Here is a 12740-nt window from a genome sequence, read left to right on the forward strand (position 1 = left end):
TAAAGAGGGGATTTTTTCTTCAGATCACACTATCTGATCATTCAGAGCACAGCAGTGCAGAGAAGAGTCCAGATGAAGTTTCTATTCACAACCACACAATGGGAAGACAAGTTTAGTCATGGGTAGTCTCTATTTTTATTTCTTCCACACATCCAGAAAAAATTATATATTTTTTTCAGAAAATTGCTAAAGAATGAATTAGGTAGAGGCTCATTTAGCACAGACATAAAGCTTTCAAGATGTGCCTGGCTGCTTCAGTCTCTGGATAAGGCAGCTACCTGTATCTGCTCAAATTATCTTAATCTAGGTAAATCTCCACTGAAGATACTAGCTGCTCCTCTCTGGTTTGAGCACCCACATTCCCAAAGGTGGTGTTGCTCTGTGATGTCCAGGCTTGACGTCCTTGAGGCTGTTTTTGAACCCCCAGTAGGTTTTTGGCAGTAAATAGCTACTTATACTCTGACTTGGAAATCCCAAAAAAAGGCAATGAAGGAACTGCAAAGTGAGACTGAGCTGTTTATTAAATAAGAATGACATTTTGAACTGAGTCTAATTACTGCAGTGTCTCTTCAGGAAAGGTAGCTCAAAAGATCCCTCATGAAAAAAAAATGTTGGTGACAAAAATGTCCCTCTTCAAAGGAGAGATTATGGTTGCAATATCTAAGGGTTCTATTTGAACATACTAGCATGCTAACAGTCAGACAGGGAAAAAAATATTAACATCAATTTCTTCTCTGTGGAAGAATGATGAAAAACATGAATTAAAGTAAATTAATCCATTCTGACAAATAAATAGGAATAACTGGATCCTTACTTTGAGTTGTAGGAACATTGGCTTGTCTACAAAATCAATGCTTTAAATATATATGAATGAAATAATTGGTCAACTCTTATGGTTATGGTATTTTCCTGTCCTTCTGCTTTAATTAGGCAAGAAAGTCATCACACAAGACCTTTCTCCATTAAATCCCCTGATCTATCACTTAAGTCACCATTTTTTGCCTGTAACATAAATTCCATTTACATTTTCCCATAGGACACAAATATTATTTCAACACTTATGAAAACAGATACGGACAGTATTTTTCCACAATACTTATAATTCCTTTAAGAGTCTTCTTTTTTTAATGCACTACATGAAGGCTTGAATTTTCTTTTTTTGAATTGCTTTTAGAAAGTTTTGCTGGGTAAAGACACTACTGGCTAGTTGGAAACAGCTAAGTATGTTTGAAAAGGCAGGTTTTAATTACAAGTATTGGGGTTTTTTTCTGAGTTGCAAGTGATTTGTGAAAAGTGATGTCATTTGGCCAGCAAAGAGAGTTGGAGTCTCGTGTCAGATATAGAAAAGCCTTGTGCATGCTGTTCTAAACACCAGGACAAGGACTTTCAGGTTTAAGAGGAATAGCATAGCATTTGGCTAACATGAGCTGAAAGCTGTGCAAGTGGGATCAATAACTACTGTGACTTCTGCTGTTAATGCTTGACTTATGAAAATCACCTAAGAGCATTGATTTTTGTTGCTATTATGTGGCTGGGTAGCTTGCTATCAATGCTTGCTATCAGAAAAAAAATTGCAATAAGAAAAGAAATTGCTTATCAGAAAATTAAATGTGTGAACAAGTGGTAGCCACCTACAAGATCTTCAGAAATGCATGACTGTCAAGATTTTGATTAAATTTAATTTACAAAAAAAGAAAGTCATATTTTAAATAGATCAAACCCTTTGCCCTGCCATGAGGGTGTTTAGAACTGTGTACAGGACAACCTAACTGCAGTTTTGCTACAAGGCTGGCACTACAACTATTTATATGCATAAATTATCAAATTTAAAACTTTACATGAACATGTATTTTACATTTTATGCAGCCAAAGTAAAACTTAGGCACTACTGTTCAGAATAACATCTGGCAAATGTCCTACAAAATAGATGAGTTTTATTAGAAAAATTAATTTAAGAGAGGAAAACAAATCTTTTGTGTAAGTTTTATTAGCAAGCTATTCAGAAGAGAATTTAGGGAACAGTATTTTCATGGTTCTGCATTAGGAGGAAAAATTGCTTTAATTAGGTATGGTAAGTGATCAGTTTTGCATGCTATGATTAGGAGGACAATTCTAGTAATTACATATAGGGTAAGATGTCCAAGTGCTTGAACATCTGTTCCTAATTATCAAACTTATAATATAGAAAAAGCTTACATCTGTATTAATTTTGTATGACAGAAACCAAAATTCAAAATATTTTATTGTGATCTTTATGTAAAAATACAAATTCTATTTTTAATAAAATGATTATGCCTTGTATTTTATGGGATTTATTATCTTTCTGATGCAAAAAAGTCTATATTTCAGTATAAAGGACCTATACTTGTAGGATAGGAATAAAAGGCAGAAACACACCACTTCAAATATCTTAAGTGGTCTAGAAACATTTTAACTTCTCACTCAGGAACTTTAAAAAAAATTTCGGTTTCTGTTTATTTGTTTAACTTGTATCATAGCTTAATCTAAAGCCAAAATGGAGGGCCATAGTTCTTGAGAGATAAGGCATGAGTTATAAATTTATGCTCACTAAGTTGCTTAAAAATTTTCCACTCCTAGGTAAGGACTTCCTAAATAAAAAGGCAAGGAGATGAAATAAAATAAAGCAAAATCACACTCCCCCATGTTGAAGACTATTTTTGTATTCATATTGATCTGAAACAGGTAAGGAGAACCAGAATTACGATTTTATTCCCTTTATAAGGTTTTTTGTTGTCTCTGATTCAGCAACTTAAAAAAAATAAAAAAAACCCCACACCACACACACAAAAAAAACATCCAACAACCCAACCCAGACAGCTCTGTCTAACTGGCATTTTAGTAACTGCTGAAAGTCTACTGTAATTTTTCTTGCCAGCTAGAGATTTCTCAGAAATTAAATTTGCCTGTACTGACAATTGCACAGCAGCGACTTTAATTATAAAACCCACGTAATAAACGACTGCTCATTCATTAACTAATAGAACAGGAAAAGTAGCAAGGCTGATCCCTTAAACTGTCTATCTTCAAATATCCTCTTGTTTTGATTTTTGTTCACATCACATACTTATTTCTTGTTTTCCTTGGAAGCTATGGGAAAACTAGAAATGTGAAAACTCAACATCTGCAAACCAGCAGGGAAGATACTTTAAACACATTCTGGCATTCTTCTTCATCTATATTAATAATAAGTTAATGTCTTTGAGAAAGAAAAGACATAGAAAAGATTTTGAGATCTGGTTTTATCACTAAAAGTCTCTTTAATATTGAGAACTTTGATTTCTTGTCTGTCAAAATTTATGTTTCTGACAGTTATAGTTCTCTGGCTTGAAATCCCTGGCAATGCAGTTAACACGTCTATGGCTCCAGTCTTCTGATCAAAGGATTGTGGATTACTGTTTTCCTGGACATATCCTCTATTTTATTACAATGCACTATTTGGGACAGACTTATTTCTCTGTCACCAGGATTTACTGTTTAATTCCAGAAACACTGAGATACACTTGAGAGAAAGGGATATGGTTTATGGGGAGGAACATCTACTTAAAAAGGAAGTAACTTTTAAATTGATCCTAATGCTATCTATAGTAATTTTCTATTTAATTTCAAACATAAATACTTGCATTGGATATAGTTCTTAAGTGATCAATCAAAATCAAAAAGGGAAGACAAACCTCTCTAAAACATGGAAATATACATATGGATATCTGCACACTCTGATTCCTACAAAGATGTTAACAATTTAAAATTCATTGAAATGTCATTTTACAAAAATATTATACTCTCAAAATGTATTGTTTTCCCGTCTTTGTGCTATCTATTTACCATATTGAACTTCTCTGCTTACATAATGAAAATCTCAATAGTTGCCTTTTCTAACTTCAGAGCCATACTTAATTCCGAGTTCTTGACAGTATGATACTTGATAGCCATAAAATTAACTGCTTAGTGCAATATTGTCAGACTGTGCATGAAGTGCATTTACTACAACTTTGCTCTCCTTGCATTCTGCTCACTTGCTAACTCCCTGCAGGACAGTTTGGAACAACCCAGGGCTCCTCAGGCAGCTGACAACATGCCACAAACATCCATTGCTTTACAAGAGATGCACCACAGGCCAGTAAAACTGCAAGTTTAAGGTCTGGCATTCCTCACGAGCTGCTGGAACAAGACAGGAGCAGTTAATCCTATCAGGAAGCTGGAAATCTCGTTTCCCAAAGAGCCACTTTTACACCCAAACTGCTTTAGGAAAACCTTGATAAAACACCTGATTGTGGCTGACAGGTAGCTGAGCTCCCTTAGCCTTAACACCACTTATAGTGTTGTTTTTTCCCAAGGTGAGGATTTGGAAGATACTGGTGCATCAGATACCCAGCCCACTACAAACAAAGCAATCTTTAGCAGATGTTTAGACTAGTCAAAGCCTACCTGAAAGTTTATCACACTTTAACTAACTCAAACCTCATTTAGGCTGGATGGCTGGAAAGGAAGGGAAGATACCAATGACAGTATCATTAGAATGGCATGGGTTGGAAAGGACCTTAAATATCATCTAGTTCCAAACACCCTGTCCTGGGCAGGGATGTCACCCACTAGGGCAGATGGCTCAGAGCCCCATCCAACCTGGCCTTGATCACTTCCAGGGATGGGACATCCACAACTTCTCTGAGCAACCTGTTCCAGAGCCTCAGCAACATCACAGTAAAGAATTTCCTCCTTACATCCAGTCTAAACCTCTTCTCTTTTAGTTCAAGTCATTTACCCTTGTTCTATCACTATCTGCCCCTTTCTGTCTATCACTATCTAAAAAGTTCCTCTCACTCTCTTTTAAAAACCCTTGTAAGTACTGGAAAACGACAATTGGGTCTCCACAGAGCCTTCTCTTCTCCCATCTCTCTCAGCCTGTCTTCATAAGAGAGGTGCTCCAGCCCCCAGTCATCTCTGTGCCTGTCCTCTGGGCCTGCTCTGAGAGGTCCATGTACCTCTTGTGCTGAAGACTCCAGATCTGGACCCAGCACTCCTTGTGGGGTCTCACCAGGGCAGAGCTGAGGGGCAGAGTCACCACCTCAGCCAGACAGCTGGTGTTCCTTCTTGCTTATCAAATTGTTCACTGCTGCCCAAAGGGGTCAGTCCCAATGGTTCCCATCCTTCCAGCACATCTCACTGGACCTAAGATAACTCTCCAAATGACTCTTATTTTTTTTTGCTCAGAATTGCTTTTCTGCCACCTTAGCAAAGGACATCAGCCATCACGGAGTCCAAAGTGTGCCAAAGCAAGTGCAAAGAGAGGTGTGGGGGAAAAAGGTGCTGAATGAGTTGTTAGGTCAGCTCAAGCCATGGCAGGTACCTTTGCCCTCACTCCTGCTCTCAGTGTGACATAATATTAAGGTTGCTGACAAAGGAGCTCTGTCAAGTCTTGTGGCTGCAGTTGGAGGACACATCACACCAAAACACAGCTGCTCTGCCAGGAGTTGATACCTGCAGAGCAGGCAAAGGAATGGTACAGCTGCTGATGCCACAGCTATTTCTGTGTAAAACTAAGCCCCCAGAGAAGGTGGATGTAAGGCTCTGGACTTTGCACTTTTGAAGGGGCTGAGGCAGAAACGTATTCTCTTCTGCCAGTGCTGTAGAGGAGAGGTTGAAACCTGCAGTAGAGGGATGGGAAGGACAGGTGGGGTTAGTGACCTCTTAGGAAGCCATGGCAAGGTGTGGTAGCGCTGGTGTGTCATCCCTGTACAAACACTACCTGCCCCTTGGCCAGAGGGGTTGTATAACCATACCAACATTGTCAGAAAAGTACCTTCTGTAGGCAGAACTTCAGTTATTTTCTCACTGGATAATGAGACATCAGCGCTACAAATTATGATATGAGTTTACAGTTTTACAGTTTCTCACTGATATAAAGAATACTCTTCCCTTCTTCCCTTTCTCTTGCTGGAGCCTTTGCAGTTCAGCCCTTGGCACTGAAGAAGTCTGGCTTTCCAGCAGGAAAAATCTGAAAACAAGACTCAAAATGTTTAGAAGAACTCCTTGCTCTAAAAAAGTATGAAGCAGTTCATCTGTAAATTCTCTTGTCAAAAAAAAAAAAAATAGCATCAGTGTATAACTAATTTCCAGGCTTGACTGACACCAATTATTCTAATCCTCTAAAACAAATCTCCTTAAAATCATTCTGCCAGCTTCCTAATGTCCTGTTTTAGTCTACTGAACTCTAATGTGTGCCATACTGGCAGTGAAAGCAACAGATGTGCAGGACTCAGAAGTTTTCAAAATTAGATGAAATGGAAAATAAGAAAACGCAGAATTAATTTTAGAAGTGAAAAAAAAATTCTACATTGTAAGGATAAACAGAGCTTTACATGGCAGAGGGATTGCTCATATATAATTGAATGATGTAGGATTTTTAATTAAAATGTGGTGACACCTTTAATGCCTGAGATGCACAGCACTGTAAACAAACTTTATGCATGTCCAAAAGTGCAGGTGAGGTGAATTGCCAGATTTCACACCCTCAGTCCTTTGTTTGTGCCCTGTGCAACACTTATATTGTACATGCTCTGTGATAGCTTTGTTTGGAGAGCAGTGGAGTGGTCACAAGAAGTGCTATGGAAGGTTCAATGTCTGGTTCTGTTCCAGCTCATTTATTTTTCTGGGTGGTTCTCATACACTGTAGTATACACTGAGGACTGCTTTTCCTTTTTATTGTCAAGTTCATGGCTTAGCTTGGGAATTACTACAATTGCAGCCCAGCATCTCTCAACTCAGCTTAGCTACCCCTAAGGGGAATGAGAGACCTCTTGAAGAGTGTCTGTGGGCTAGGCAAGAATTAGTCCTTTCTTGGTGATGATCAAGGTGATGTGCGATAGAGGCTGTGATTGCTCAGGTTACAAACTATAACCATGGAATGAAAACTGTTTCCAGGTGCAGTCTGCATGCATGGAGAGGTTCTAACCTAAGCAATCACAAACTCTGTCACACACCTTCATTATAATCATCATCAAGGGACAGAGATGAAGTGAAATGGCACTAATAAATAAAAATAAAGAGAATCAGTACTCTTGTTCCTCCTGATGTTTTATCTCCACATGGAACATTAATGCATCTGACTGCTATTGCAAATGCTAGTATGAAAAGCACATCATGCTTCAAGCAACAAAACACTTTGTCTACCAGAAAACCTGATTTGCCAACAAAGGGCAGCGAATACCCTCCTGAGGAAGATATGACATCAGTGCTGGAGGAACAAAAGTATTTACAACTCGGTGAACATCACTCTGCAACTGGGGCTGTGGACTCCGTTTTCTAAGACAAATCTCTAACTCTCTGAGGCAACTTTTTCTGATGGAGATCTGGCATCAGTCTAACTCGTAATTTCAAACTTTCAAAAAGAATGAAATAAAGCTGTAAAGACCAACTTCAACTACTGCCAGAAGGCATTCCTCTTAGCCCTCGACTTGTCCAAGCAGCATTATTACACTTGATAGAAAGGCTGGAAGTTCAGCATCTACAAATACTTGATTCTGGTACAGGACTGTATATTTGCATGTTTGTGTAAACAAGAAAAGGGGAAAAAATCAAAGGGTTTTGGCACATAATGGCTTTTATATAATAAAAATGTGTAAACAGTACAATAATGCATCAGCAATATTTCCAAATGTATGCAAATTTCATAACGTTGAGACTTTGCAGCTGAATTAATCTTGCATCTCTTGCTGATTATGACAACTGCTCTTAACCTATCATACATGACTGATTTTTCAGATAAGCATTAAGGGATTAATAAGATTCAGAATTGTATCTTATTAATTATAACCCCACTTTAATGTGAAGTGTGTACCTAAATCAAATAAGGTCCTTTGATAGTCCATATCTCACCACATATGAATTTATCTGATATAATGTTGCTCGGCTCTCGACAGAGCTGTCAGGGAATAATTTTAGAGTATTAGACCTGTGCTTAGTGCTATGCACTGTGGGGTAGATACCACTGGATTCAAGGAGAACAAACGTGGAATACGTGACCCGCTCCTGCATATGCAGGGGCCTGGAGTTTGCAGCTCGAGCAGCATCAGCAGCACGGACTGCTTGTAATCCCGTCAGGATTCGCGACGTGAAGGGGAAGAAAAGAACCAGCACAAATTTTGCCTTTTTTGGGGGTCAAATGTGCCGGGTTCCAGCCGGAGCCATGTCAGTCCCGCTCCGTGCCGTGCCGTACCGCTGTGCCGGGCGCTGGGCGGGCTCCGCGGGGCACGTCCCCGCACACACACGGACCGCGTCCTGCAGGCTCCCTGCCGGAGCTCAGCCCGCGCTGCCACCCGTGGGGATGCGGAGGGGGTGCGTGTGTGTCAGTGCGTCTGTGTGCGCGGACTCCGCGGGGCCGCCGGGCACAGCGCAGGTGCCGCCGAGCAGGATGGATGCGCTCGGCACACGGGCGGCCGCGGTGCCGTGCGGCATCGGTAACTTCACAGACACCGACCTGCGCACGGCCGCCCTGTCCCGCCCGGCTTGGCCGCAGGCAGCAGCTCTCCGCAACGTGACTTTGCTTTGGTTTTGGTTTCTGTAGAGGCGTCTCTCGTTTGTTTAGCAAATCCCGGGCGTGTGTGAGCGGAGCTGAGCGGGTGTCTGCTGCTCGCTTCTCAGGAGGCATTTTACGCGAAAGCATGCTGCTCGGTCGAACAGACCCAACAGCGACCGTGGGACCGTACTTCGTGGCCGGCCGGTGCAGGGACAGCGTTACCGGCAAGGGGCACGCGGGGGAAAGGCGAGTTTTGGTTTAGAACGAATTTTGTCACGGTTTGACCGCAGCTGTCCCGTCGTGGCACGAAACCGCCGACGGCCCGGGAGGTGTTTCCTCCTACCAGAGCCGAGCAACCTGGCGGGCCCTTGGGGATAACGAATTCAAGGGAAGTGCTGTTTTGCTACGTAAACCTTTTGTAAAAGGTGCATTCTTGGCCCAGAAAAACCGTATCTGCCGCCTAATGCAACAGTTCCCGTCTGGTGCTGAAACTGCCGCCGCGGTAGGCGGAGGTAAGAGGCGGCCGGAGAGCCCCGGCGGGGCATTTGCAGACTTCACTTGAACTGTTCCAAGAGCTCCGAGTGGCAGGGCAGAGCAGAGCAGGGCGAGGCGCGGGGGTCGCAGCCGACATGCCAGCGGAGAATTCCTCAATGGCGCTGCCCACGCCCACTCCGGGGGCGCGCGGGACCGCGGGCCACGCCCCCCGTGCACGTGCGGGAGCCCTCGCCGCGCGTTCCCCGCGGGCCGGCCCCGCCCCGCCCCGCGCGATTGGCTGTCCGGGCCGCCGCGGGCGGGAGGGGGCGGGGCGATCGCGCCGGGCCGGGCGGCCCCTCCCACGTGCGGCGGCGCGAGCACACATCCCGCACGTAGCCGGCGCGTTAATCGGCGCGGGGCCATCTGCCGCCCTCCTCGCCGCGGGCGGGGGCTGCCCGCGCCCTTCCCGCACGCCCCGGGGCGCTCCCGCACACTGCTGGGGCGCCAGCGGCGGTAGCAGCTGCGCGGGGCTTCGGCAGCACCGCCGCTCCCGCAGCGCCGGGCCGCGGTGCGTAGCCGAGCCCGCAGCGGCGAAACTTTTACCTCGCCTCACCTGGCCTCGCGCCGCGGCGGAGCCCCTGCCCGGCTGGGCCTGGAGCGGACGGCGGCCCCACGGGCATCGCCTCCCAGCGCGGGCGCCGGCAGAGCAGCGGCGCGCCCGTCCCCGCCGCGCCATGCCGCTGGGACACATCATGAGGCTGGACCTGGAGAGAATCGCCCTGGAGTACGTCGTGCCCTGCTTGCACGACATCGGCTTCTGCTACCTGGACAACTTCTTGGGGGAGGTGGTGGGGGACTGCGTGCTGGAACGGGTGAAGCGGATGCACCGCGACGGGGAACTGGCCGACGGGCAGCTAGCCGGCCCCAGCCGCGGTGTCGCCAAGCGGCACCTCCGCGGCGACCAGATCAAGTGGATCGGAGGCACGGAGGAGGGCTGCGAGGCCATCAGCTTTCTCCTCACGCTGATAGACCGGCTGGTGATGTACTGCGGGAGCCGGCTCGGCAAGTACTACGTGAAAGAGCGATCCAAGGTAAGGGTCCGCGGGGTCCTGTCCGCCCGCCGGCACGGGCTCCCAGCCGGCCCGACCCGCCTCGCAGCTGCCGGTGGGACCTGCCCGAAACTTTCCACGGGCACTCGCCCGTGGCGCGTCGGCGCTATCGGCGGGTGCCTGTGGCTCGGGCAGTCCCGTGGGGTTGTCCCGCAGCACCGCCCCGGGTGGCGGAGGCACCGTGCGCTGCGTGAGGGACGCCCGTGACGGCAGCCGCTCTCCAGCCCTTGCCGCCGGGTGCGGGGGTCCCGCTGAAAGCGGGGCCGCCCCCTGCGGATCCCTCGCCCCGCCGGTGCCAGCAGCGCTCCGGGGTGGCTCCTCGCAGCTTCCCTTGTTGGGTTTTCTCCGGGCTTTTCGGCTGCCGGACCCCGTCCAGTCCCTTGCCTTTTCACCTGTGTGACATCGGCCATCACTTCGCAGCCGTCCCGGGGGCTGCAGGCGGCTCCTCGCTTCTCGCCGTGGGGCTGGAGCCGGCTGCACCCCGGTTCTCCCTGTGCTCTCCCCAGGTGCGAGTGGACCAGTGCGGGGCGTACCCCACCAAAAACGTCTAACCTTGGCTACGTTTCGAGGGGGAGCAAGCTCTCCACACTCTCCCTGGGAACGTACCTGGCTCTGATCCGACTGTTTAGATGTTTTCGCCCATGTATTATTCTGAATAGTTTCGCGGTTCCAACTTCGTCGCCGTTCTAGAGCTGAAGAGGTTATCGTTACTGCATTGAGTATGCACAGAATACGGGATGTTTAGTAGTTTGAGCATAGCAAATTTTTGTTTTAAAGAGACAAATTTTTTTTCTAGGCTTTCTCAGAAATGGAGGGGACACTTATTAGTTTCTTTTCCAATGAAGTTTATTTGCACTTGCAATGCCATTAGTGTGGGGATAACTTGTCTTTTCTTTCCTTGTCTGTTTTGCTACGGCAAAGTGAACTAGCTTGGAACTAAGTTTACTTTGTTGTCCTGAATGCTGAAAACATCCTTATTTCTTTATTTCTGACTTGACATAGTACATTTTCAAAAGGTCTACTGTTGTTAGAGATATGCCAGAAACAAAAACAATGAAACTTTTTAAAAATGACTATAGGGAGAAGTTAGGCATTTCTCTTGATCCTGACTTGCACTGGACTAAGGGCATGTGTGGGTGGTACTGCGATTCCCTCCTGAAAATTGATGAAAAAAGTGCAGTGATGTTTACCAGTTGCTTGGGAACACAGTGAAACCTGTGCATGCACCCCCACACATTTATACACGGTAGTGGGAATAATAAAGGTTGAAACATTGTTCCTTATGCTTAGCTCTATTGAGTTACTGATTATCAAGTCAGTTAAGCTTGGGTAGGTATGTTTTAAAATGTGGGTAGATTGGATTTTACTTATTCCTGTTGAAAGCCTTGTATTATGAGGCATAAATAACCATCCTGCCTTGGCACATCTTTAGGGTCATCCTCATCCTTTCTCTGGGTGATTTCTGTTTACTACTGAAAGTGCATTTCTGGCTAAGGTGGTGTGTGCAGGGGTGGATATTAAGGGAGGTTATTTAAACGCTGGATTGGTGTGGAAGGAGGCTGTCCAGCTTTTCTACAAGGTATTTGGAAAACAAATCAGCTGGATGAATGAAGGCTGTTGGTGCTGGCTGGGAAGAAGGGTCTTTTGGGCAGTGATTTTGGGTTGTAGAGATGGTTTTAAGACAGAGTTTTGGTGGTTTTGAAGGCATTCTTGTACAAATAGTAATAAAAAATAGAACAGAACTTGTTTTATAAGTAGGCAGCCAGCTATTTACTGTGAAGAAAGACTTCTGGCTCTTGTGCCTTAATGTGAAAGTTGTCAGACTCCAAACAGCACATGGAAGTGCTGCACAACAGTCCAGGACTGAAAGGGACCTAATATTGTTTGTAAAACCAAATACAGAGAAATTTTCATCAGTCATTAATAGTAACCAATCCCATTGTTATAGTAATAATAAGTACTGTGGGTATGTGAGGCCCTGGAATAGCAGCTGCTGTCTGTAACTGAGACGTGGGATGCCTTCAGCAGGAAGATTATTCCTGTGACTAACAACTGATTACTGCAGTGCATGCAGGTTCCCACGTTGGTTTAAGACATTTCTATCACTAAACCTTCCCATTCTGCTTATCATCGGCAGTCTTAAGAATGCACACACACAAATCCCAAATTTAAATTCAGCATATTTTTATTTTATCTGACAGATTATGCATGTAAATGAATGCCCACAAAACTTTCACAGCTTAACATTTGTGGGGATGTGGGGTGTTCATGGACAACTGGACCACAACATCTTTGTGGGACATGTGCTGTTGTAATTTATTGTTTTGGGATATAGATATTACTCAGAACTAAGAGTTCAGAACAATTAGTTTAAAATGTAAGCCTTTAGGTACATGTTAACTCAATTTGTCATGAAAATGTACTTATGTCATATCAGCCCATCATTATTTAAAGGTTTATACTTTTAATAAGTAGTATGACTTTAGTCTTCAGCCTAAGTGTTAGAAGAAGGTGAGAGATTTGCCTAGTAAATTTATGTCAGATTGTATCAGTTTAGTGTGAAGTGCTTCATATTTTTGTAGCTACACAAACATAAGTCCTGAACAACTTTTGTCCAATAAAGG

At 44.7% G+C, this 12740-nt stretch overlaps 1 protein-coding gene and 1 long non-coding RNA gene across 2 annotated transcripts in view; both read left to right on the plus strand.

Annotated features, from left to right (window-relative positions):
• Positions 1–699: 699 nt before the first annotated feature.
• LOC137475555 (uncharacterized) lies at positions 700–3792 on the plus strand. Its single transcript, XR_010999949.1, has 2 exons — positions 700–2703; positions 3337–3792. It is a non-coding gene; the product is annotated as an uncharacterized lncRNA (long non-coding RNA).
• Positions 3793–9389: 5597 nt separating this feature from the next.
• The window catches only part of EGLN3 (egl-9 family hypoxia inducible factor 3), a 28184-nt gene continuing 24833 nt past the window's right edge, over positions 9390–12740 (plus strand). The window contains exon 1 of the mRNA XM_068192952.1: positions 9390–10098. Coding sequence (XP_068049053.1) covers positions 9742–10098 — 357 coding nt within the window. The 5' untranslated portion in view covers positions 9390–9741. The remainder of the gene's footprint in view (positions 10099–12740) is intronic.

This window comes from Anomalospiza imberbis, chromosome 6, assembly GCF_031753505.1.
Source record: "Anomalospiza imberbis isolate Cuckoo-Finch-1a 21T00152 chromosome 6, ASM3175350v1, whole genome shotgun sequence".
Classification (NCBI taxonomy): domain Eukaryota; kingdom Metazoa; phylum Chordata; class Aves; order Passeriformes; family Viduidae; genus Anomalospiza; species Anomalospiza imberbis.